This window comes from Oryza brachyantha, chromosome 3, assembly GCF_000231095.2.
Source record: "Oryza brachyantha chromosome 3, ObraRS2, whole genome shotgun sequence".
In the NCBI taxonomy this organism is placed as follows: Eukaryota; Viridiplantae; Streptophyta; class Magnoliopsida; order Poales; family Poaceae; genus Oryza; species Oryza brachyantha.
In genome coordinates this window covers 13494400-13521098 of record NC_023165.2, presented here as the reverse complement: position 1 = coordinate 13521098, position 26699 = coordinate 13494400, and the positions used below count along the sequence as shown (strand labels likewise).

Genomic DNA, 26699 nt, shown 5'->3' with positions numbered 1-26699 from the left:
ACACTGGCTTATTACCCGCCAGGGTTATTCTATTTCATTTTATCTATTTGTTTATCTATTTTCTAATAACAGGTCGGCTACCGGGCAGGATCCCGTCCGAACATGACAAACTATGAAGCTATTAGATATCGACGGGTATCATCTGATATCGTCGGCACCACATGATAAGGCGACACGGAAGTTGCCGTGGAGGAGAATAGCGCGGCGTGGAGGAAAGCGCCGTTGAAGAAGATGATGGTTCATTAATCGATTCTATAAATACTGTTCCATAGAGTTTCTGTTGTAATAAACACCATTGTTTACTTCTAAACATATATTTTGATCACATCTTATTTCTAAGAAAATTATAGTTATTATTTTTATTGGGGTGTAATTTAGTTTACCATTAAGACTCTAAGAACGAATTAAACTTTTATATATCTGTAGGAAAGATTTTTAAAAAATAAATGGTTGAATATACGTATAAAAATTAGTCGTTTATAGAAAAAAACCGGAGGAGTATGTTATTGCCTAGTTTTTTTCTGAATTTATTAAGATACAGATTTGAGGTTTGTGACGCTGTATACCTTGTCAAAAAGAGAAGGCACCAATGTACAGCTGTGTGTGTTTCACAGAATATTGTGCGTATGTTGGATCATGGGTGGGTTTTGATTTTTTGGGGAGGTTTTGTATTTTTTGCATTTAAAATGATGGTGTTTGTGCCATCCAGTTATCTTTGTTTTGGATTGATACCGGAGGTTTTTTTTTTGCATTTAATAAAATGATGGTGTTGTTGTCATCCAGTCATCTTTGTTTTGGATTGAAAACGTCTAATTTAGACATTTTTATACCGCTGTTTGAAAAGACTGAGTTGATGCTAACCTCATCCCGCCCATTGTAAAAAATCACAAATCAAAGACCGCTATTGTTCTTCTATCATTGAGTTCATCTCATTTTACCGTTTAGATTTTACTGTGATTGTTACTCTGTTCCTAAAATCTCTCACACCATACATAGTACAGTACTTAAACTTAAGACAACACTTAAATTAAAGAGAAAACTACTATTCTGGGACAAGCTTTTAATTAAGCTTAGCTTGATGGAGACTGATCATGCATGGTGGGGCTATAGGATCGTAAAGGGATTTTTCCATCTCAAAAGCTAGCCATTAAGTTGAGGGACTCCCCTATTTATATCCTAGTTCCATTGTTCCTCCACAACCAATGTGGGACTATTTAACAATCTCCCCCATCACACATTGGTGTCTCTCAGCCCTTCACCGCCCCTTCACCGTATCCGGGCTATCACCAGCCCACGGTCCATCAGGTATACAGACCCCGCATCTCCGCAGGCACCCTACGGTCCATCAGGCTTTCACACACTGTGTCCATCGAGCTAAAGATGTTAAACTAGCCAGACTTTGATACCAATTGTAGGATCGTAAAGGACATTTCCCACTTCAAAAGCTAGCCATTAAGGTGAGGGGCTCCCCCACTTATATCCTAGGTCCATTGTCTCTCAACAACCAATGTGAGACTATTCAACATGAGCCACCTAGGAATGTCCCACGACGATCTTCAATCAATTCATGTCCTAGCTAGCTAATGTTGGGTTTCCTTTTTCTTTTCAAAATCCAAAGTGTTGGTATTGAAATTTAAATTGCCATATGGGTACAGCTTTGAGATTATCTTCCTAGGGCTACACAATTACTTCTACATCTCTGGATGTAAACTATTAGATGGTGGTGCCTTCACGTTAATTTCGTTGCTCATTTTGACGCAAGTAACTATATATCCATTTTCGTTGAACAGAATGATTGCAAGAAGATTAATTGTCGAATTATCACACCATCTAATTAAGCTGCGTGTGGCACGCAAAGGCGAAATCGCACATCATTTTGTGTTGTAAAATACGCATATAAGAAGTGCTGCATAACAGGAAGCACTCATCTTTTCCATGTTATATATATAGGCAACTTTGAGAGAATACAAACAATGGAAACGACCAATAAATTAAGTAATGACTTGTGTACCTTGGTTGGAATCAATTTCACATTGTAGTTTTGATTTGTCCACTATCTAGGATCTCTTGCAGATTTTGGCGGCTATTTTGCAGATTTTGGCAAAATGTTGTGGTGTCTTGTACTCCTGTGTGCCGCAGCTTGCAAGCAAGCACCTATTGTCAAATATTTTTGAGTAAATTGCACTTTGGGTTAGATCTAATTACCAAAATTATACGACGGACTAGGCATTGCCGTACGTATGTTTTTCACTACGAACAAGATTTATCTACCGAACTTTACAATCCGGTAATGGTGGTGGTGGTCAGGTGCAATGCAAAGGTGTATGTATCTGCGGAAACTCTGTGCGGCGCCGGTACCTGAACTTTGAATTTGAAAGTTCTAATGTCCTAAAATATAAGAGGCTCTATTAATCCCAATACCTTATATATTTTGACAACGAGTAGTATTAGTAACATTTAAGAATCTGCTCATTAATAGAAAGCTTTTGAGAATTTTTGGAAATGGAAGCTGTCAACATCTTTGCTTAAAAGTTCTCTCGGTATGTTCATTGATTTTCAATCAGTTGTTTTTAATCATTTCAACGCTATCTGGATGCGCACCAAGTTGTGGGGTAAAGCTTACACATAGTAATACAATTCTGCTCTTATTTTCTGCATGTATATTTTTCGAACTGCTAAATGGTATGCTTCTTTTTAAACAAATCTATATGAAAGATACTTTAGAAGGCATTTAAAAGTCATATTGATCCATTTTCTAAATTTTTAGTTATCACATAATTAATCATGCAAATTAAACAAGAAACCATCCTACGAGCTATTACCACGCGGAAACCGTAATGTTCCAAAATTTGAATTTCAAGCTCCACAAGCTTCGAAGCTTTCTTGTTAAAACCACACAGTTTCAGTTTCAGTAGAAAACTATGAGCTAAATGGAAAAAAAAAGAAAAAGGAAAAAATATACTATGATATATTTGGTACATGACATATTAGTTGCTAAAAGTGGGATATTCTAACAATCATAGATGATAATTCCCAATGAGTAACCAGTATATAATACAATTAATATTTAAAACTCATGCAAATACACCATAATACATTATTAAATAATAGAAACATTATAGTTTCTGCTATACAAATATTATAATGTCCATGATACCATCATAAACCATACATCTAAATATTATCCATGAGACATGACACAAATAAAGATATAATATCAGTTCCGCTATACGTACGGCCAATTAAATAAAGATATAATATCAGTCCCGCTATACGTACGACCCAATTGTATTATCTACGTACGACTGAAACACTATAACCATTGATTAGCCAAAAAGGGTTAAAGTTGAGTTGCACTGCAGCTATTGATATAATATATATGAAGGTTACATAGCTACGGAGTCTACATACTCTACTGCTAATAATATTGTACTCTGTAGACATGAACATCAAGGCCTGAGCCTGAAACAATTATGCCTCGTAATCCTCTCAATTTTTCCTATCCATGGAGCAGTTGATTGCTACCGGGCATACAACTGAGCATGCCACTTTAGCTCTTATCACTCGTACACTCATATACTCATGGAACATTTATTTATTTTTGCCATATTTTATCGGTTTTACATTAGATTTTGATCCTAGAAACATTATTTTCATAAAATTTATCACCAAACTACTCTACAACTCCATATTTATTACCAAGAATTTTGTGATTTTTTGACAATTTTTTTGCAAAATTTTGAATTTGGTTGAAATTCATTTGAATCAAACCGCCGTGATGCAGTAGAGGTTACTGGTGATTTGACCAGTTACCGCATTAACCATGGCGGTTACCGGTAGTAAAGTGAACCCTGGTAACGAGTCTTCGTTTTACATGCGTGGAGGGTTAGGACATGTATAACAACGAGACATTAAAGATTGTATATATACATCCTCATATTAATCATCCTACGTGTTATCATTAACTTTGAAAAAATTAGCGGTCGTCGTTTCATTCATCTAGTTTTCGTGCACATACTCCTAGGTTGTATGTAACCTGTCTTAAAAAAAATTCCGTGCATTAGCCTGCATGCGACAAATACAAAACAAAAGAAATAATATATTAATTATGATTCAAACAACTGAATAAACAACTGAATAAACAACCTATTATACAATTTAACTGTTTAACTGTCTGCGTGGACGCAAACTATTTTACATGCCATTAGTTACCCACGCGCACATTCAATGATTCAAACACATCAATAACCCATTAAAACTATTAATTATACCAGCACCCTTCTTGAGGAAAAAAACTGAATATGCTCGGCCCAAAACATAACGGCCCATCATAGATCACAGGCCCAATATGGAGGCCCATTTACATTCTGCAGGAAAGAAATCTTTACGCCTCCGAGAAGCAGAACCAGTATCCGATAATGCGTATACGCCAGACGAAAGCGGAAATATAAAATTCGCTTTTACAGCTAACACTACACGGTTTGCAGAGGACGCCCGTTGCGCGAGTGGATAACCCGTTAAACCCCCCCTGATGCCGCTCGCCGCCGCCGCCGGCGTCGCCTCGGCGGTCGCGCCACCGCGGCGGCCGCAGCTTCCGCCTCCCCGGACAGCGCGGCCGCTGCGCTGCTTTACCCAGCCAATGCTAGTAAGGGGCCGGGTAGTAGCCCTAACGGTGGCCCGCTGCGCTCCCTCCCCTTCGCCTCCCCCGGTGGCGGAGGCGGAGGCGCAGCCGGCGAAGCCGCCGCCGCGGCGGTACCCGAGGCAGTACCCCGGCGAGGCGGTGGGCGTCGCCGAGGAGATGCGGTTCGTGGCCATGCGCCTACGGAACCCCAAGCGGACCACCCTCGAGGACGAACCGGGGACGGGGGCCGAGGAGGTGGAGGAGGAGGAGGTGGGCGATGGTGTGGGTGAGAGTGCGTCGGCGTCGGAGGAGGAGGAGGACGAGGACTACGATGGCGACGCCGTGATTGAGGAGGAGGAGGAGGAGGAGGAGGGAGCGGGGTTGGAGGGCGAGTGGATGCCGAGCATGGAGGGGTTCGTCAAGTACCTGGTGGACAGCAAGCTCGTGTTCGACACCGTCGAGCGGATCGTGGCCGAGTCCACCGACGTCGCCTGTGAGTGCGATTCCTCCTATCCAATCCCCTCCCATTACAGTACAGTTTCTTTATTAGCTTAGTCTTCAGTTCCCTATGCAATTAGAATTTCCTAATTTTTCAGGAATCATAGATTTAGAGCATCACTTGTTGGTAGCAGGATGGTAAAATATGTCGGTGAGGACATGTCTGCGGTTACAAAGCTAGATGATAGGAATCCCATTTTGAGTGCTCGCTTGGGTATGCAGTGAAGGTTGCAAAATTCTTTTGGGCGATATTTAAGGTTACAATTAAGGTTGTGATTCTTTGGTGGAACTTGACACATGTTGTGAAGTTGTGATGCGAGATGAAAATTATATAAGATTCAATGTTGGAAGACATTTAGTGCCAAATGGTGTAAGCTGCACTTTAGCGCAAGGGCATGTTCTGCGCATGCAGCAATCATCCTACGGGTGATGGTTGAATCCCCTTTAGTGGTGCACCGTGAAAGAAATGATTCTTTTCGGATGTTCTGGAGTGTAGATGGCAGACCATATCAGTAATGAAGTGTGTTGAAGGCATCATGCATCATAGTGTACTTGAGGATCTGCATGATGATCTCTGCAATGAATTGACAGTAATATCTTTTTCTGATAACTTGATTAGCATGAGACACCAACCATGTTACCTAGAATGCGATCCAAATTGAATTGTTCAGCACACGGTAGTACATGCTACATACTTTCACATGTCTCTTAAGGATCATTCAATACCTCTGTAAGGAACTTTGTTCAATCTCTGCAACAGAAACTGCAGTTACTTACATATCATCTACATAATTTTCATACAGATGTTCACTTCAGGAAAAGTGGTCTGGAACGTTCAGCTAGAATTGCAAAAGATTTGGAGTGGTTCAGAGAACAAGGAATTGCAATTCCAGAGCCAAGTACTCCTGGATCAACATATGCGACTTATCTGACTGAACTTGCTGAGAGCAATCCCCCAGCTTTCCTTTCCCACTATTACAATATTTATTTTGCACATACAACTGGAGGGGTGGCGGTAGGTAACAAGGTAATGCTCTTTCCATATTTAATTAAGTCCCCATTAACTTGTGTAATAAACTGTTGGTGGAACTATCACTCTCATATCATTCCATACCTGATTAAATCTCCACCTATTGTCCATTAAATTATCAACTAAAATATAAACCACTTAGACTAAAAGGAAGATACTGAATTTTGACATTGCTTTGTCATCAGATGGGGTGGTTCATTGCGAATTCATTGTTTTATGTCTCAGCATATTTTCTATTGAATTGATTTGCAGTGTGGAACTTTTTGAATGGAGATGACAACAGGGCAAAAGCTAAACATTTAGATTGACACATTGCCTTTATGGCTATGAAATTTGATGTTTCTCAGTTATTTGGGGACACCAGATTATTAAACATTTGGTTTCAACCATCCCTTGATGCTAATGGCTTGTAGCAGAAATTGCTACCTAACCCACCAAAATATGGCATCGCCGGAGTTTGGTCATGGATTTACCAACCAACTTTTTGGCCAGATATTGACAGCCATTAGCTTCAACCAAACGGACCCAGATTAGCAATGGATCTTCTTAAACAAGAATAGAGAAATATTGCATTGTTCTCTCTACCTATTATTTTGTGATGTTGAGAACGCTTGTATGCACCATTAACCTTTTGAAGGCAATGTATGATGTTCTGTTTAAGCTTTCATATTCCCTAAATCATATTCACACCTGCTCCATCATGATACTGATCCTAGATATTTCGAGTACTGAAGCAAGTTTACTTTGTACTATTACAGTTCTGTAAGTGTTTTTTTTTGAACACATAATATATTTAACTGTTCTCTGAAGAAGTATTAGTTTGAAATGCAATAGATCTGCAAGAAAATTTTTGAAGGAAGGGAACTAGAGTTCTACAAATGGGATACTGATGTAGAACTTTTACTAAAAGATGCCAGAGAGAGGCTTAATGAACTTAGCAAGGTACCCACTTCATGATGACTTCCCTGTTTTCTTATATGCTTGAAACTGGTATTTTGCCATGGAAGCTATATGCTTAATCTGATTAGTCTATCTGTTAAACTGTCCAGCACTGGTCTCGGAAGGACAGGAACTTGTGCTTGAAGGAAGCTGCAAAATGTTTCCAGTATTTGGGACGGATTGTTCGCTTAATCATCTTATAGTTCATCATAGATGAACTTATACTCAACCTACAATCTTCATACAATCTACTACTATTCCGGAAGACAGGAAAGCTAGAGATCATTAAACTCGAGGCTTAGTGCAGTCATTTTTGTTGAAGACAATGCGTATATTATGTAAGATCATAAGCATGATTAATATTTTCTGATGAACAATTGGCTTGCGATTTGGTTTATAAATTGAATTTGGTTTGGAAACAATTAAGGTGCTGGTGCGAGTGTGTGTAATTAATGTGAGTCAGGTTGCGATATCTGTGCTCGGAAACGGTTGGTTTGTCTCTAGTTGTGCAGGTGACTTGAGGTCAATATCGGTCAATGGCGGTGGGATCGTGATTAGGCTCAGGGAGGAGCTGAGGTCCGGACGATCGAGGATGTCAGGTGACGATATTGAATACGAGTTGGCACATGGTGAAGCAACACCGTGTGGGATGGAATCGTAACGGGCTTCACATGTTGTGTGTGTAAGCGCCGGAAAAATCGGGAAGTAAATCGGATCAAAACTGGATGAGAAAAGGAAAGGAATTTGCTACAGGTTCGGACACTGTAGCAGCGTCGGATACTGTAGCGCACGATACTGTAGCAACCGTATTACTGTAGCGCGCGGCACTGTAGCAACGGATCGGATTACTGTAGCGCGGCGGGCACTGTAGCAGTCGGATTACTGCAGCACGGCTGATTTTGGCATGTTGGATTTAATTAGGAAAACTAAGAGATGAGCCATATTAGTATAAGGAGTCCTACTCCTATTTGGTGATAGACTTTTCGATATAAATAGAGACCGAGGGGTATGCCTCCGGTGTGCTTTTGTGAGACTTAGTTGTTGATTCTAGATCGACGATTTTGATAGGAGTGCTGTTGGTGCACTTAAAGTCAAGATCATTCAATCTACGTTTTCGACTTTTATCTACTGATGATTTTTTGGATTCCGACGATCCGATCGACGTCATAGGAGTGGCGCGATTCGATGATCTGCTCGGCGGCACATGAGCGGCGCGATCAAGGTAGCGGCGACACAGGAGCGACGTGATCAAGGTAGCAAGTCTTCGTCAATTTCTTCGACAGAGGTAATCCTTTATTCCGCGAAAAATTTTTAGGTTTTGTTTTTCTCTACCATTCACCCCCTCTCTAGTAGGTTTATTTGATCTTGTTCGATCCTACGTATTAACTATGCTGACATCTGATTCAGCAGTATCCTTGGTGTGAGACTGGGCCGAGCAGTGAGCACTATCCTGGACATCGAAGTACCAGGCCACACAATAGCCTCTTTTCTGGCGTGCATGGTGGAGCTGCTTGTTGGAGTGAGCTCTTGCTTTCAGCAACTTTGGACTGTGCCAAGGTGAAGAAAAAGTTGAAGATTCTTGGTGCTGTCAGGATGGTCTGAGCAAGCTATGGGATGATGGGATCACGCGTTCTGCGCAATGATGCCAGCCTGACATTCATTGAGCAACAGAACACCATTGCTAGCCAGCCAGGAACCATATGCCGGCCAAAATTTAGCCAGCCAGGAACCATATGGCTGCCAAAATTTCGTCTCCTCCTTGTACCTTGTCATTTCTCAGAATGCTGTAACGACACTACATTAGGACTAAAGACATTTTGGTCATGGTTCACACGAGTTTTCACCTAAGTTGATACTTTCCACCCTATATTTTCCCCATTATCCTTGCAATGAACTTGCTTCGCTTGTACCAAATCCTGCCATCATCCCTGCTTGATCTGTGCAGGACTGGCACCACCATCTTTTGTTTTTTTTCTTATGCTTATAAGCTAAAAATTTAAATTTTAAACATTTAAATTGATTTTAAGGTTTTTTCATCATAGTTTATTTTTCAACATTGACTTTTAAATCGCTACGAACACATATATAAAAATTTTATTTATAAATTAGTTTTTGTTTGTAAATATATCGTTTGTCTTTTTCTTCTTCGAAAACCGAAAAAATGAACCTGCAAGTTGATGCACAAGTACTGAAGTACCGCATACATTGCGTTTATTTACGACCCATAACAATCAATATACCCCCATCTATCACGGGTAAATGTGGTTGTTGGAACTCAAGTCACGAGTGAGCCAGATATACCCCCATCTAGTGTTATTTGGATATGTATGTATCTGCTGTGCATGCCCCAAAATTCACAAGGAATGCTGTGCTCTCTTGCTGATTCATCAGCGTGTTGCTTTGCTGCAGGCTCCCACAGTCACAGTGGACAGATGGTCGGTCTCGCCGGCTCTGATTGGTCCCCGCCATGTGGGATTTGCTCCGCTCCAAATAGCGGAATAATTAACTTTTTGCCACTTTTTAAAATAGGGCTAATATATTTATTATTGGACCCACATGTCATAGACACATGAGGGTCTACATGTTATAGACACATGATGGTCCACATGTCATAGACAGCGGATAGCAAATATGTTAGGTGCCATTTTTAAGAGTAACAAGAAGTTAAATGCCTCCCAATAGCAATGGCAATGGAGCATCACCATCTATACATGCAGAATTACTGGAATAAAATGGCTCCGCTACTTTGAATTTGAATTGCTGGCCTTGAAACGTTCTCTAGTTTGATACAATACTTGAAAGCTTCTTTTTAACACCGGTAAAGAAAATTTACGGGGCATGCATCCATATGAAATATCTAGGGTGATTGTTTAGCTTTTCCAGAGGGAAAAAAAGCAAATGACATATTTAGAAATAAAAAGCAATTTATAAATAAAAGTTATATATATATATATATGTTACTAGCAATCTTAAAAAGATTTCTAAAAAATAAACTAGGATGAAAAAAAATACCCCAAAATTAACATCAAATTTAAGTTTGAAAATTTAAATTTTGCCTTATAAGCATAAGTAAAAGCGAAAATATGGGGCTGATCACTTTGAAAACAATCTTTTGCATCCAACGAATTGGGTTTATTGAGAAAGTACAGCAGATAGGGATTTTATTTTGTTGACCGAGCTGAAAACAAAATCTTCATCCAACGCAATGGGTGCACACACGCTGGCACCATCCACCAGTGTACCAAGTGCCACGCATCATGTTGTCGCTCACTCTGCAACATGTCATCAAGAACAGCCTCACACACACAAAATAAAGTAATATCGTGGACGTACACATGCTCGCACATCATATTCCGACGTGCTTTCTATCTTGTAGTAATGCATAGCATAATTTAATCTTTTTTATCACATCCTAAGTTCGGTGATTAACGGTTCAAAAAAAAACTTCGTCGATTATTTTATGACTCATCAGACCCGTAAATCACCTATCGTTTACCTATAAGATTTATTATCTTAATGACAGAGGCCGCTCATTTGGAGCAAAAGCGGTGTTAGTTATCCAGCGAAAAAATATAGGAATAAATCAATATATGATTAATTAATTATTAATTATAAAATTATAAAATAGAATAGGATGATTCTTAAAGCAACTTTTCTATAGAAATTTTTATAAACAATACACCAGGGAATCTGTTGTTAGGAAGAGAGGGGGGCGAACATGGCCATTCTCTCTCTTCATATTTCAATCGATGACATCGTAGATATTTTTGGCATGTGTTTGACCATTTGTATTATTAAAAAGACTTATATAACTATTATTTATTTTATTTGTTACTATATGTATTTTAATTATAACTTACAGTTCCACATATTTTCACAATTTTTTTAAAAAGAATTGACTAAATAGGTACCAAAAAATAAATTACTTCAACTATTAAAAATACAAACAGAGTATGTTATAAACCCGATGGAATACCCTAAATTAGATCTATGCCATTATAAATTTGCGACTTTAGAAAATACCATTACAATTCATTAAATTGGAGATATGCCATTATCATTCTTTCTCTATCTTAGACATGCCATTTTCGACGCTATGAAGACCACTGGACCCACCGACAGTCCACTATATTTTCGTATCGCCCAAAATAACCATGTTTCATCTCTCTTCTCTCACCTTGATGACACGTGGGCCCTTATCTTCCACCTCCAAACACCAGTAGGCGTGCCGTTGCAGGTGGCGGCAGTGGCGAGGACGCAAAAGTGACGGAGGAGGAGGATCAGCGGTGGGCCGTAGATCTGGTGAGCGTGCCACCCCTTCCGCCTTCCGTTGCCACAGCACCACGTGCACCACCGTCGGCGCTGCTATGCGGCTACGCCCTCGTCAAGCGTGAGTGAGCACCACTCCTCCTCTCGTGCTCTGGCTGGGTGTGTGGGCGTGCGCTGAGTGGTGGACTGGTGGCTGCCCTCCTCAAGTAGACAGAGGTAGAAGAAGAGAGGAAGGTGCATCAAAGCGTGGGGAGGGGATGGTGGAGTGGTGTGGCTGACCAACGGCGCCGGGGAAGGCTGGGGAGAAGAAGAAGAATCGGGAGAGAAGAATGAAGAAAAGAAAGACAGGGCCTACATGTCAGTGATGTTGAGATAAGGACATTTTGAATGATACGAAAATACGGTGGACTCATGTGGGTCTAGTGGTCTTCAAAGCATAGAAAATGACATGTTTAAAATAGAACAAGAATTTTAATTGCATATCTCCAATTTAGTTAATTATAATGGTATTTTTTTAAACTCATAAATTTATAATGGTATGGATTTAATTAACCCTGACATTTAAGGTATACAAAGGTCATAAGGCAAGACCCATGTCTACGTTCCTTCTTATTCATGTGAAAAACCCACATCTATGATCACTTGTTAACCTTAAAAAAACTACTCCACCCATCCTAAAAGTAACCACTTCTTCCATTTACAATTTATCATAAAATATAACAATTTCTACACATATGCTTCTCTTTTTAACTAATCATAACCTTCCAAAACTATGTTTTCTCTTTTACTTTCTCTTCTCAACCAATCACAATATTTTCCCTGAAACTCAGTTTTCTTAATACTTGTCCAGCTTTAAATTCATTTATTATGCGACTGAGGGATCGGTCATTTGCCTCTCGAGCTCCAAGTACCAACATGCAAAGTGACAGCATATAAAACATTTTTGAGGAAATTTCAGAAAACTACAGGCGGTATTATGTCTGTTCTGTGAGATTTACTCAAATATATTTTCCTTCCCATATACTGATAAGCTCAGGCCCTGTTCAACTTAATTATTAGATGGGCAGGATGGATAGCAGATTATATATTCTGATTTCATGACCAATATTTAAGAGCACATATAAATTAATCAAATATCTAAAAATTGAAAATGCACCCACCCAAAAAATGACTAGTTTGGCTGATTTTAGATAAGTTAATACTCAAGTAAAATGATCTACTACCCCTATCTGGTTACCATTTTGGTGATGGACACATGTGTTAACATTACTACTCAAAAGATACAATAATTATACATGTTCGTATCTACCCTTGTTTCTTTTCTTATACGTCCCAAAGTAGTCACTTGGAACAAAATTTATAGTCAAAACAGTCACTTATTTTGGTACAAAAGAAGTCTTAAAAGTATTCTAATAAATTTCTATATAGAAAGCTTTAAAGGTCACTCCGCTTGACGACCAATCCAGATCCTCTACAGTAGCACGTGCTACTGTAGAGGACTACAATAACCGAACTTTGGATCATTTTTTTTGGTTGGATTAAAACAGACGGACTAGATCAACTACATAGTAACATACCATATTTGCTAAAGTATTTTGACCCTGTTCTTGCTATTTTTTTACTATGCTCCTTGCATGAATAGTGACGACAATCCAGACCCCTTAAGGCTTAAGAAGCATAGTGTTGTGATAATGTAGTAACTCGTACCTGAGAAAAATAACGCCAAACTGCTATATACCATGTGCTAGGGAGCTTAAAAAACCCAACTGTGTGAACTTGCAATATTCTATGGTTTAAATATAGGCAATTGTATGGCTTAAAATGGTTTCATTATATGTATTTCTAGCACTATTTATAACAATATTACCTAAATTTCAGTCAAATTTATTTCATCCCGCCTACCACTACCCTCCCTCCAGGAGTCCATGGGCGGAAACAAAGATTTACCAAACATGTAGCTCAATAATAAAATATAAATCTTTAAAATAAGTTTTAACTAAAACATATTAATTTCCTAATGATTTTTTTTCAGTTAGGCATGAGACTCAAGCCCCAAGCTACCACGTGGCTCCGTCCCTGCCTACTTCCATCCATCCCTCATCTGACGAGAGGGTGACCCAAGTATTTTTCTCTCAACCTTAATCTATGTTAAATAATATAGAAATGATTAATGGAACTAATGTATGTTAAATAATATAGAAATGATTAATGAAATAGGTCCCAATAATTTAGGAAAATATTATTTTTCCATTTTTTCTCCAGAGTCCGTTAACATTTAATTAATCATACAGTAAATGAGCCCTTACTTTTTTTTTTTGCCACCGATGAGTTCATCCTACCAACTGAATTAAATGGTGCATTAGTTAACTTTATAGTGAAAAATAAGAGAACAAGATAATGTGTTAATATATGATACCCTTTCTGTCCCAAAATAATTAACCATTTTAATAAAAAAATATTATCCTAAAATAAGTGACTATATTGGGCTTTGAAATGGATGAAAACAGAGTAAATGCACACATGTATAATTATTAACGCATCCTTTTATCATCAAAAGGGAAAATAAATAGAGCATAAATACTATTTTACGTTAATACTACTTAATTTATCAGAACTTTTCTAAAGTACCACTTATTTTAAGGCGATGGGAGCATGACGAGAGAAACAGTAATGGTGAAGTGATCTTAGCCGTTCTTGGCTTGCTGCATCTAGCTCTAAGAATTAATAAATGGTTCTCGGTAGTAAAATAATCTAAAAAGGCTCCTGCTTTGTGCACACGCTTTCGTTATCCTAGCCTCTAGTAGCCTTTTAGTTAATTTGGTTGTAATATGAAGGTTAATAACCGAAGCGTATCATCACACTTCTGCTACACGAGAAAGCACGCAATTGATGGGAATCTACTTGAGAATTACGCAAAGACGAGGAGAAAGGCAGCTCATCCAATCGATGCTAAATGATACTATCTCAGCTGAAATTCTCTGAATTATCATCTTTCAGCTATATATGTGTGATCTAATTGTATAATACTCCCTCCGTTTCATAATATAAGACCTTGCTAGCTATGTCTAGATTTATATTAATAAATCTAAATTTATATATATTATATACATTTATTAATGAATGAATTTAGATAAAATTAAAAAGCCTTACGATATGAAACAAAGGCGGTATTTCACGCAGCTTTCTCTGGCACTTTCTGCTACTCCATGGCATTATTACCAGCTTTATGTTGCCGACAACCAGCTTAAATTAATTGTATCCACCCAGCTGACCCAGTGCATGCAGGCACAATAATATTAGTACACATTAATTTGGAATTTCTCTGGTTTAATTAATTAATTATTAGTAAGGTGGATGCATATGCGTGCGTACATGATAGTGGTGAGTTTCTTTTTCCCTGCATATGCTCATTAAATTGAGGGTTGTAATTTTAACGAACTACACACTACGAAGAACACGTATGTAGCTAGGCCATTTAAGTGAACTAACAACCCTATACAAATTCGTGAATTAATCGTATGCACTATAGCTAGCTAGCCACTTCCTCCCTTTCGTAATTTGAACGAACGTCAAAATTATGGAACCATAGAGTACTCTTTTTTTTTCTCATTTATTTGTTACTGATTTTATCATACGTACATGGGTATCAATACAATCAACATTTGTCCATCACTTTTATCTTTTCGCTTCTACTCGTACTTTACCTTAAATTTGAAGTTCATTTGGGTTTTTTTATCGTATTTTATTTTTCAACACTTACTTTTTAATCACTCGGAATATATATATATATATATATAAGTTTTATTCATAAATTATTATTATTTTAAATATATCGTTCAGTTTTTTTAAGCCAAACGATTAATGACCCCCAGGTGAAATATATGGCCTTATAAAATGACCATAGTTGAGTGGGGAATAAGTTTCTGAGTGCATATGCCAACTTAAGAACTAAATATCATCTTAAGACATTAATTTAAAAAAAATAAAATAATGGTTAAATTGACGAGTAAATAAAAACAGAGCGACTAGCATATTTCAAACGATGATACCATCAGCAACTAGCAATTAACCATCATGGATGGGGAGGATCGATCGAGCCCTTTTTCCTTATCATGTCTACGTACACGCACTTTTTGGAAGAAGCTTCTGAAAGGTTATCGATGGATTAAGTGTATGGAGTTAGGTGAGACACTACACCCGTATGGCTCTCCTGTTTGCACAACACACTTTAGGCACCGGCCGACGAATTCACGTCCTTTATCGTAATAGCACTGTCATTATCATCAGATCAATAAACGTGATATATACTTGTAGAGTCTACCTACGGTGAGTTGTGACTCACAGACTGCTCCATAAGTCATGATTTAAAAATATATCAAATCACCTTTAAATTTTGATTTATATGGCTCAATAGATTTTTTATATCAAAATCTTATAGCACGTCAAAATTTTCTATTTTAGATTTTTCAAGTATTTGTTTAAGATTTTTTCTGGGTTTGTCGTTGCCGTTGCCCCAGACTAGCTAGCAGCTGGTAATAATTAAGCAGAACTAAATAGGTAGTGTCAATGTTAGTGCTAGTGTGTTGTTATCCACTAGATGGACCGCAGCACCACCACTACTAAAATTAGGCTCACTTCCGGTGAGCACCCAAAGAATTTATATGGATGATGCGCACATACACGCATGTGATCGCGGCCTACCGTACGCGAGACACGAGTTGAGCCAACTGCGCCACGTTCCACGGGAAAGCTAGGGTCCTTCACCCCATGCACTGCAATGCATTCGTTGTTATATTCAATTCCTTCTCTCTCGCTGCTTGTCTCACACGCTAGTGCTCTCACAATAGGCCCTGTTTAGTCCCAAAAATTTTTCTCCAAAATTTATCCGGACTCTTTAGACATTTAAATAAAATATTATTAAATATACATAAACATCAAAACAAATTACAAACAAATCTTTTGAGCCTAATTAGTATATGATTAATCATAAGTGCTACAGTAACTAATGTGTGCTAATGATCGATTAATTAGACTCAAAAGATTAGTCTCATGGTTTTCAATCGAAATCTAAAATTTATTTTATAATTAGACTACGTTCAATGCTTCAAATATGTGACCGTACGCGTAGATATGATCTCTCTTCTAAAATTTTTTTGGCACTGAACGCAACCTAATATTCAAGAAGAAGGGCAAAAAAATACTGTCCATTCTCGGATAGATGAGATCGATGTTCTCAGATTAATCACTAATACATACATAGAAAAAAATATAGCCTTTTTTTCTTCCAAGTTCACCATAGGTATAGTCTCAGTTTGTTTTTCCACATGTAAATATATACTTTTTCACTATATTAAAAAAATTGGTTCATCCGTGCTGGTGGTTTGTTCAAAATAAAGTTTACAATATAGAAACTTCTCCACCTATTGTTTTATTATTTCAACCATCACAACTATATCTCGTTTAGTTTCTCCACATACTTCGTCATCTCAACCAATCATTACCATCATTTATATAATTTCACTTGATAAAAAATTTAATTGTGTTTTTGGGAGGGGGGGGGGTAGTATGTAAGGAATCAAATGAATTTTGGATAAATTAAACCAGATAGAAAAAGAAATCTTCCCTCATTGAAGGATACCACTCAAGACACTTATCTAATTCCTAGAAGTTGTTATATTTCGAGATAAATTTTAAGCACAAGTGCTTACATTAGGTAGAGGGGCATAAGATTATATTTGCCGTGAAAAAAAATAAAGATTCTATACTGACTTCTAATCATTTTTATAATTATGTGATCGGTATCACTTTTATCATCCTTCCATCAAAATCTAACCACTCTATTCACTAATGTTGTTCTCTATTTAAGCACGCACATAATTATATTTTTCAAAAAGGTTGACCAATTAAATATTTTCACCTAGGAGTAAAATAACTTTTTTAAAAAAGCCAATAAAACTAAAGTAAAACCATACCCATTAACAAAATTATAGTAAAAATATATTAGAGCTCTTTGAGTGTGTAGTGTCAATAAGTTTGCCATGTAATTGAAAAAAAATTAGATCAAAGTTAGCTACTATACTACACATTTTTTTTTTAAAAAAAGAGAAAAACACGAACAGCTTAAGCAGCGATCGGGGAAATAATTTAGCGTTGTTTTTGACTTTAGATTGATATGCCGTACGTACGTACAGTACGTACTATCGCTCGAACTGAATCGAGTTCCACGAATATCCAGATCGATATATTGGCCTTAATTAATTATCATCAGTTCATTAATTAAATTTGACCGGATCGATCGTTCATTAATTAAATTTGACCGGATCGATCGTGATCTCTGTTTGTTACTAATGCAGCAACGACCACCGAAATAAATAAAACTAAACGGGATCGTTCGGTTGATCGATAAGCCACTAAATTAAAGCTATCTAGACGCCCCTGGGAATCCCTGAGTTTTGACTCGAGCATCAGCTCCGTGCATGCATAATGTGAGCCCCTCGTCTTTCTTCTTTTAAGCCGGAGCGAAATGGTTTATTAAAGATGTAAAAATAATTATATATATATATTTTATAAGTAATCGAAAAAAAGTAAACTATAAGAAAAATCTAAAATTAACTTTAAATTTTAATTTTAGCTTATAAATATAAACATATATAAGCGAAAATACTGAGACACGATCATTTATTCATTCATTTCACGCATCCGAAGTGTACATATATGCTGCAACCAGGCTGTTTGGTACGACTCCACGTCCATGATTAAACTTAACCTTGTGTGATCACGAAACACACTAGCTACAAGACCGGCAAAACAAACATGCATTATTATATATATATATACACGGTGGACATCCATTTGGAACGCCATCATCAGAGTCCATGCGCTTATAATATTTGGATTAGATAAATAATTAGATGAGGATTAAATGCGTAACAACTCACCACCACGTGACCCCTGCTTGCAACATTCTACAACTATACTCCTTATTCGAATAACCGTTAATTTATGAGTAATTTTTTAAAGATACAACTCAGAATACACACGAACGCACACCACACTCACACTGTAACACACCTGCACACACGCACGCATGTGCGTCCCTAACACATGCTAGGATTTAGATCGGAGACACTAGGCTTCGCAAGGATTGAGGCCAAGTGCGATGTTTGTTTGGTTTTATGGCATATAACTTTACACATCTTTTTTTTTATATAAAATAAATAACGTTTACATGTGAATTAATTTAACGACCGGTGCGTGCAATCGAGCTGTTAATTTACAGCTGATGATATATCTGTAGCGGCTGGCTCACCCGTTATATACGTGATTTTGAGCCGTTAGTGTGGTGAAGAGATCTGTTGCATGCACGATTTGTTTTACCCCGTGGAAAAATAAGACATATGTGAACAAACAAGTTAAGAAAACACACACATAAATAGAGAGGGAACACAAGTGACGGGCAGTGAAGAAAAATCAAACAACAAATAATTAAACAGATAGTCTCATTTAATTATAAGTAGCATAGCAATTTTAACCTACCTGGTTTTTTCTTTAATATTTTCCTTATTACTTACCACCTCCATCTCATAATAATACAATCATGTAGTTTTAATTTCAACTACATTGTTGTATTTATTGTATGACCCAGATAAAACGTCTAAGAGCAAGTACAATAGCAGGCTATAAATTAATTATAAGCCTATGTGAAAAGGAGAGAAAGTAAATAAATGATAGATGTTAACTCTCATGGAAGAGCTCGCTCTATACATGCTACAAGATATGTGCATTAACTATAAAAATAAGAGAAAAATATAAGAGACAACTTTGTAGCTAACCTATTATAAGTATTAACTCTAATATAAACTTATAACTGGATCTGTTATTAAACTTGCTCTAAACAGTTCGGCTCGTACAATCCAGTAACCAACTGGTAGTAGAGACTTCAGTAGTTTTAATGGTGGTAGCGAGGGCTCTATCCCCACGCTAGATTCTACGCGTGACTGGATGGAAGAGAGTATATATTTCTCCCAAGTGGAGGTACGCTCGCTGACTAAAACAGTGTTAATTAGCGAGTACTCCTTAGAAACCGTAACGTATACGTGTACGCGCGCTGGATCGTACGTACCGCCCGTACAACGCATACTCTTGCTAATGCTACCAGCTGTGGCACGTGCGAGCGAGCGAGCGTTTTGACCGAGACCAACTAATAAACTGCTCGATCTTCGATTCGATTCGATAGATCTCTTCTTCTGCCGGCCGGCCGGTGGTTTCGCGTTTCGACGACCCGACCCTCACAGCGTGCCGTACGTTCTACGTTACGTTTATCGGTAGGACAAAACAACGATCGCCCTTCTCTTCCATCGCATCACCCGCCGCTCACCGTCAACAAAACAAGAAAAAAACCCGCAAATTTAGACTTGAAAACTCTCCGTATGCCCCCTCCCCTCCCCGCCTGCTACTTTGTATCTTCCGTATCTGCCTCTAAAAATAAGCGTTCTACGTTGTTTAGAAGAAACTAAGCTTCAAAAGAAAAATATTATAATACTCCTTAATAAATAAGAAATTAATTAGACGAGAGTGTATGTTAGGGATAAAACTGAAAAAAATGAATAGGAATTGATTGATGTGAATGTTTATTTTGTTATAATATTCAAATACTACGAATTTTCATATTTTTTACGAATTTTCACATTTTAGAATGGAGGAAGTATGTTTTTAATCTATACCGCTTAATTTGTTCTGGTTCAATAATTTACCACTTGTTCTATAATATACAATCAAGTTTATCAACTATTCTATAGTATCATATTGGACCATGTATTTTCTGAATAATTCTTACATACACAGAAGGGTTCACAAGATTAGCCCCCCAACACACTTTCAGGAAATTATAATATTTTTTGTAGTCCTTTCATGACATAGAAGAGCTTTTTTTATATGTTTCAAAATTCTTTTTTTACAAGTGATTTGTTGGGGTATGAAAGAGGAATTGCTTTCAAGACGTAATAGCATAAATTTTTTATATAGAATATGAAAGATGATTTACATTAAAAATAGCAACACAAATCACATGCTATATAGCATGTAACAAATAAATTCCTCATAAAAATGTATAGTAGCTAAATTATATTTTAGAAGCTTTTATATTGTGTAATGATGTAACATTCCAGCCCAAGACTTAATAGGATTTGATAGAATACTCGTATCAACAAGTTGCAACTTCTTTTTCGAAATCTTATCTCGAGAGAACTCCAAGGTTAAGCGTGCTTAGCCTGGAGCAATCATGAGTGAGGACAAAATGCGTAGAAAAGATGGTTAAGCGTGCTTGGCCTGTAGCAATCTTAGGATAGGTGACCGACCGGGAAGTCATTCTCGGGTGTGCATGAGTGAGGACAAAGTGCGCCGGGAAGTCATTCTCAGGTGCGCATGAGTGAGCACAAAGTGCGCAGAAAAGACATTTGTGTTGGTTGTGTGATTCTCGGGTGCGCATGAGTGAGGACAAAGTGCGCCAGGAAGTCATTCTCGGGTGCGCATGAGTAAGGACAAAGTGCGCAGAAAAGACATGTGTGTCGGTTGTGTGATTCTCGGGTGCGCATGAGTGAGGACAAAATGCGTAGAAAAGACATGTGTGTTGGTTGTGTGAGGGAAGGGGGTTCCTAGGGTCGGGACGTGACAAATGAAGCTACAAAAAATATTATTTTTTAAAACTTCTAAGGGAGATGAAGGGGAGGGATGCACTGACTTATCCTTGCTGCTTTTCACTTGGCAACCCACTAAAACAGAAGCAATAAAATAATTAAGGTGTTATCAGTTCCCAACGACAATTTTGTAAGGACCAAACTAAAGAGACATTTAGATGGTTGCTAAATGTAATAGGAGTATTAACAAGTAGTTTTTTTTAAGCTTATTAACAAGTAGTTGGATTTCTCAACAAAAGGGTTTATGCTACCAGATGTGCCAGCAATAAATAAAAGAGGCAACTGCAATGTGCCACTGGTTTTAGAAAGTTTTTTTTTTTATAAAATGTCACTAGATAATTGCCAAAAATACCAGTAAATGTGCCACTGATTTTGAAAGTTTTTATAAAATGTCACTAGAAAATTACAAATATACCAGCAAAATTGTTATTCTAGTAACATCCTTCTAATTTAGAAAAAAAAATTAATGGTAAATTTGCAAAGACACATAGCTAAATAAAAGGACCTACTTAGAAATTGCACATGGCACGAGGACCCCAATGCACATAACGGGAAAAAAAAGAGACCGTTTTAAAACGAAGTCAGCACAGCAGCAGGAGCACGAGTCGGTTCTACTCCTCTCCCTGAAAAAGTCTCTTCCGTACCGAAACGGCCAAGCCGAAAGTGTAGTACCAGTGACACACTTCCACACCCGAGCCAAGTCCGAGCCCGAGCCGAAGTCGAAGCCGAAGCCGAGCCGAGGAGCTAAAGCTTTCTCTAGTTCTCTCTCCTCTCCAAAAACTTCCACAGCGACAAGGGCACAGTAGCGCACACAGCTCATCGCCCCATTTCGCCCCGCGCCGCCCTGCCTTGCCTTGCCTCCTCCGCCGCACCGGCGCCTCCGCCGCTGGAACCGAGTAGCGCGGTCCTCCCTTCCTCCCCTCCTCCCTCCGCGCGGCGCCGGCGGGGTTAATGCACCCGTGAGGGCCGCGGCGGAGAGACCGGGTCTTGGGTTGGGGAGGGCGGTGCGCCGGTGCCGTGTTTAAGGCGAGAAGGGGAGGAGGTTGGGGAGAGAGATGGGGGGTTCCAAGGGGGAGGACAAGCCCGCCGCCGGCGAGGATTGGTGCTACCAGTTCGGGAACAAGGTGTTTTTTTTTTCTTCTTTGCTCCTCCTCTTGATTTTGGGTGGGGTTTTCTAATTTCTTCCAGGGTTTTCCACCTTCTTCACTTCAAGGCTGGATTTTGAGGATTGTATCTTTCTCTGCATTCGCCGCCGCCTTGGTTAGAGTTCATCGTTTTCTTCTCGTTCAGGAAAAAATGAGCATTTTAAAAATCGCAGTTTTCGGTGACAGCCGCGTGAGGAGAGTAAAGGGTGGCAATAAACTCCTCCGGTTGTTTTAATGCGGAACGTTCTTGATTTGTCGGCCGTCTGATCTACGAACTTTAATGTCTTATTTACATCTTCTTCCATTTCTGTCTCGCATCCGAGTACAGCACCGGTTTGTACCTAAACTGTTCTTCACGCCGCATGATTTCTTACATAGTAATGTTTTCTTCTTTTTGCACTGAAGTTTGCTAGATTGTGTTTCTATTGGTGGACACGTTTGGCATCTGTTATTTCCCTTTTCTTTCATTTCTAGAAATATTTCTGGTTTTCCGACATTCGTGCCCCTTCTGATATGCAATTATTTTTTTTTCTCTTTTTTCCCATTGGTCAAGTATTTCCTATTACGCTTGTCAATTAATTCGTCCATTTCTTTCGTTCCAGTGCAAAAAGATGAGTGGGGATAAATCTGGGGTACAGTATTGAGTAATACTGTTAGGAAAAGGAACACGTAAGATTGGTAGTTTGGTACTGCACAGTACACAGAAAAAGGGGGGGTTTTTTGATTCTTTGGCTTGTGATCCATTATTGATGTTGGACATGTACATGGGCCATTTTCCTTCCCTCTTTTTGGGGTAGCACCTGGGTAGTTCAGTTCATGAAGGACCAGCTAGCTTTTAAAATCTAATCCTTCATGTTTGTTTATCTGTCAAGTCCAAAATTGACGCTTCTGAGGTTATATGCTTGAATTATAATTATATGACTACTCATAATAACATCTATATGGTTTATGAGTTGTTGCTCTGAAGTAGGATGCTAAAGAAAGCGAATGTTAGTTTTGATGTGCCTATAGATCTGAGTAGCTCTGTTTAGTTTCTACTGGTTAATTTGTACTGATTGGAACTTATTCGCAGGACACATTGATTGTGAAGCCTTCAAAGAAATCACCTCTCGCATTGAGAATGGTTGTTTTTGCTATGACTATGATCTGCGGGATATTTATCTGCACAATGTGTATGAAACAACTAGGAAGTGATAGCTGGTCTAGAATAGTGAAGATCGAAGTTGCGGAACAGTCATGCAATAAGTCTGCAATCGCTCCTTCTGAGGTTCATTTTGTACATTACCCACAACCAATAACTTATAGCAGGTGATAGTTGTGCTGAAGCAGTTTACATTATACTATATACTTTGATTGTGTAATCTCTGATATGAATTTTATCTTTTTAGGAGTGAATGCATGTGTACCCCTGTCCGGTACTTCGCAATTATCTCGTCACAACGTTCTGGAAGTGGCTGGTTTGAAACTCTTCTTAATAGCCACATGAATGTTAGTTCGAACGGTGAAATTTTCTCTTCAAAAGAAAGGAGAAGTAACATGACATCTATAATAAAGACATTGGATAAGGTGTACAATTTGGATTGGAATAGTAGCGCTTCCAAGAATGAATGCACTGCTGCTGTTGGCTTAAAGTGGATGCTTAATCAGGTGAGAAAAGTGTGTGCAATCTAGATTAATACTTTTGTGTTTTCTTAATTCGCCGTCCTTGCCGTTCAAAGTTTTTTATCTTTCCTTGAGAGTTGAAAAGCAAAAGCGTACCTCAAGATCTAAATATTGGACCACATTTTTGCTCCATTTATGAAACTATGGAATAGCTTGCTGTAGCTCTGTTCTATACAGCTGGATTTCGACAGCCATGTGTATTGGGCAAGAATTTAGCCCCATACATGTGGATCAGCTCTGCATTTTCTTCGAGTACTGTTGGCTGTTACTGACATGCATGCACGTTCTATTCTAGATGCTTGTGATCTAGGTATGCTTTATGGAGTATCATGTAGCGAGTACGGGTTTGCTTGCAATTAGAAACTAGCAGTTTGTCCCCTTTGAATAAACTCTTGTGTTTAATCATGAATATGATCGATTTCTTGATTTATGCATCCTGTTGTTCTCAAGGAGATTGAGTGTAGGTGTTAGGCTTAGTCCCCCCTAGTAATAATTCTCATTGCCCACCGGCTAGATTATTACCACCTTTTCTGTTATGGTTTACCTGTTAATTCATTGGAACACTTCTCTTGTTTGTGTGCTGAACTCTGGAATGGATCACACATGAATATGATTGTGAGAATGTATTCTCTCTGTTTATATCCTAAAGACAGCTTTATTATTGAAACTGAATTAGTCGAGAGTCACCTTGCTGGTTTAAACAAACTGCAGTGTGATAGTTTTGAATCATAACTTTTTTAAGTAGATCTGCACACACAGATTGTTAGAATCTCTGTATCATCCTTAATTGTGCCTTTTCTTCCAGGTTTAATGAATCAGTCTAAATGCTTTATGCATAGACAAGTCAAACTAATTAATTGTGCAGATAGTTAAAATGTTGGCATATCAGAACTAGCATTTTTCTGATATTACGTATTCAGGGTCTTGTAGCAAATCATGCGGATGTAGCTGACTACTTCAATCGAAGAGGAGTCTCTGCAATATTTCTCTTCAGACGGAACCTCCTCCGTCAGTTGGTATCTCAACTTGCGAATAATCATGACAGATACCTTAAGCAATTGAATGGAACACACAAAGCCCATGTTCACACCGCGTTTGAGGTAGTACTTGCCCAATCTTGGCTTGCAAATTTCTTTATTAACCCTGGTCAGAGTTTGATCTCTATTTTCCACCTTCTTGTGCAGGCCAATATACTTGCAAGATATAAGCCGAGACTCAACACAACATCATTAATACGGAGTCTGAAACAAGCAGATGATTACACTCGTGATGCTATTGAAAATCTAAAGAGTATCAACCACATTACTATCTACTATGAGGATCTCATCCAGAACAGAACAGTGAGATCTGCAGTTAATCTTGGTGATGTATAGCTGTTGCATTTCATCACCTTGCTTACATGTATTGCCCTGCCTTGTGCCTGCAGAAAGTTTATGATGTCCTGGATTTCCTCAAAGTACCAAAGAAGAAACTAGTCAGTCGACATGTGAAGATACACACCAAACCACTCTCGGAGCAAATTGAAAATTGGGATGAAGTCTACAATGCTCTAAATGGCACTCAGTATGAGAGTTTCTTGAATGCTGACTACAGAATATGACACAACGTGCCTTCACATTTCTTGTATAGAAATTTCCTTCCCCTAGTTACTTTTCTTTCTAAAATAGCTGGCCTTGATGTGCCTGGCGAAAATTTTGACGGCGCATTTCCACGGTTGCCCATGAGTGTTCTTTGATAGGTCCCCTAATTTTACACTAGGTTTTCTTTTTGATGTTTTCTGTAACTGATATGGTCAGGATTCTAATCTTGTGTATTTCGGTGCTTATTCTTCTCTCTTGTCAACTGCTGAGTTTCTAACCGCTCTATTACATGTTTCCAGCTCGAAAATAAGAACTAGTACCCATGTGTTTTAACCCCTGACTTGTTTTCCCTGGCCAGGTTAATGTTACTGAGTGATGTGATACTAAGAGGCTATTATTCTCTTGCCGATTCAAAACTGTACGTCACAGTGTGATATTAGACTGAACATTGCACTTTTGCAGTAATTTGCACTGTTTCTGTTTTGATTTTGTTATCAGCATCTTCTGGAGAGTGAAGGGGTTGTGTTTAAGATGTTTCATTATTGCAGTGGTACATTTGGAACATAAATTCAGTTTGGCATGAAGCGAATAATTATTGCAAAACTCTTTAAACATGCTCTGATTAGTTAAGCTATAGGAGTTATTTTTATAGGTAAAGCTCATCTGTATTATCTACGATTAAAAGTCAATAGTGAAAAATAGCCCACGATGAAATAAAAACTTACGAGCAACTACAATATTAGATTTTAAAATTTACTACAATATTAGATTTTAAAATTTAAAATTTAGCTGCCGTTGACAACAATCTTGGTATTCTAAGTTCCATCCAAACCTACTCTCTTCTCTCCGCTCTAAAAGGACTTTATTTTTCATCCATACTGAGCTCTAAAAGGACTTTATTTTTCATCCATACTGACACGTACCAATACAAAAGCAAATAGATTATCCTTTCACTTTATTAAATCTCAATATAAACATCTCACTTTATCAAATCTTAATATAATCATCCTCTATAATATCTACTGTATCCAAATGTAATCATTCTTCACATTATTTACTTTTAATGTATTTATTATCTACTTTCGCAGACTTTGATGTAATGATTACTTAAAGTTTAAACATATTTTGGAACAAGATATAACAAAGATAATCTTATTTTAGAGGGAAGGTGTAGCGGGACATATGTGGAGCAGAGTAGGGTACCGTCTCAAAAGCCGTACCAGTAACTATCACTTGGACAGAGACTTTGACCCTGCATCT

At 38.1% G+C, this 26699-nt stretch overlaps 2 protein-coding genes across 4 annotated transcripts; both read left to right on the top strand.

The window, feature by feature from the left end:
* The first annotated feature begins 4491 nt into the window (after positions 1 to 4491).
* Positions 4492 to 7502, top strand: LOC102705708 (probable inactive heme oxygenase 2, chloroplastic). Of its 2 annotated transcripts, XM_006651406.3 has the most exons (4): positions 4508 to 5114; positions 5923 to 6146; positions 6984 to 7091; positions 7199 to 7502. In XM_006651406.3, exons 1-4 carry the CDS (start codon positions 4532 to 4534, stop codon positions 7289 to 7291), a joined length of 1008 nt encoding a protein of 335 aa, XP_006651469.3. In that variant the 5' UTR covers positions 4508 to 4531; the 3' UTR covers positions 7292 to 7502. The 2 variants fall into 2 exon arrangements, with proteins under 2 accessions (XP_040377591.1, XP_006651469.3); XM_040521657.1 differs by lacking the exon at positions 7199 to 7502 and having other exon boundaries at positions 4492 to 5114; positions 6969 to 7055.
* A 14353-nt stretch (positions 7503 to 21855) lies between these two features.
* On the top strand, positions 21856 to 25692 carry LOC102712706 (nodulation protein H-like). 2 transcript variants are annotated; one of them, XM_006650101.3, is made up of 6 exons: positions 21856 to 22176; positions 23270 to 23505; positions 23586 to 23844; positions 24780 to 24959; positions 25044 to 25199; positions 25286 to 25692. In XM_006650101.3, exons 1-6 carry the CDS (start codon positions 22108 to 22110, stop codon positions 25457 to 25459), a joined length of 1074 nt encoding a protein of 357 aa, XP_006650164.1. In that variant the 5' UTR covers positions 21856 to 22107; the 3' UTR covers positions 25460 to 25692. The 2 variants fall into 2 exon arrangements, with proteins under 2 accessions (XP_006650164.1, XP_015690255.1); XM_015834769.2 differs by lacking the exon at positions 21856 to 22176 and adding an exon at positions 22850 to 22866.
* The last annotated feature ends 1007 nt before the right edge of the window (positions 25693 to 26699 follow it).

Coding starts and splice junctions, on each gene's coding strand:
- LOC102705708 (XM_006651406.3), top strand. CDS start 4,532: ATGCCGCTCGCCGCCGCCGCCGGCGTCGCCTCGGCGGTCGCGCCACCG. Junction 5,115..5,922: donor CGAGTCCACCGACGTCGCCT/GTGAGTGCGATT, acceptor ATTTTCATACAG/ATGTTCACTTCAGGAAAAGT. Junction 7,092..7,198: donor GGCTTAATGAACTTAGCAAG/GTACCCACTTCA, acceptor TAAACTGTCCAG/CACTGGTCTCGGAAGGACAG.
- LOC102712706 (XM_006650101.3), top strand. CDS start 22,108: ATGGGGGGTTCCAAGGGGGAGGACAAGCCCGCCGCCGGCGAGGATTGG. Junction 22,177..23,269: donor GCTACCAGTTCGGGAACAAG/GTGTTTTTTTTT, acceptor ACTTATTCGCAG/GACACATTGATTGTGAAGCC. Junction 23,845..24,779: donor TAAAGTGGATGCTTAATCAG/GTGAGAAAAGTG, acceptor TTACGTATTCAG/GGTCTTGTAGCAAATCATGC.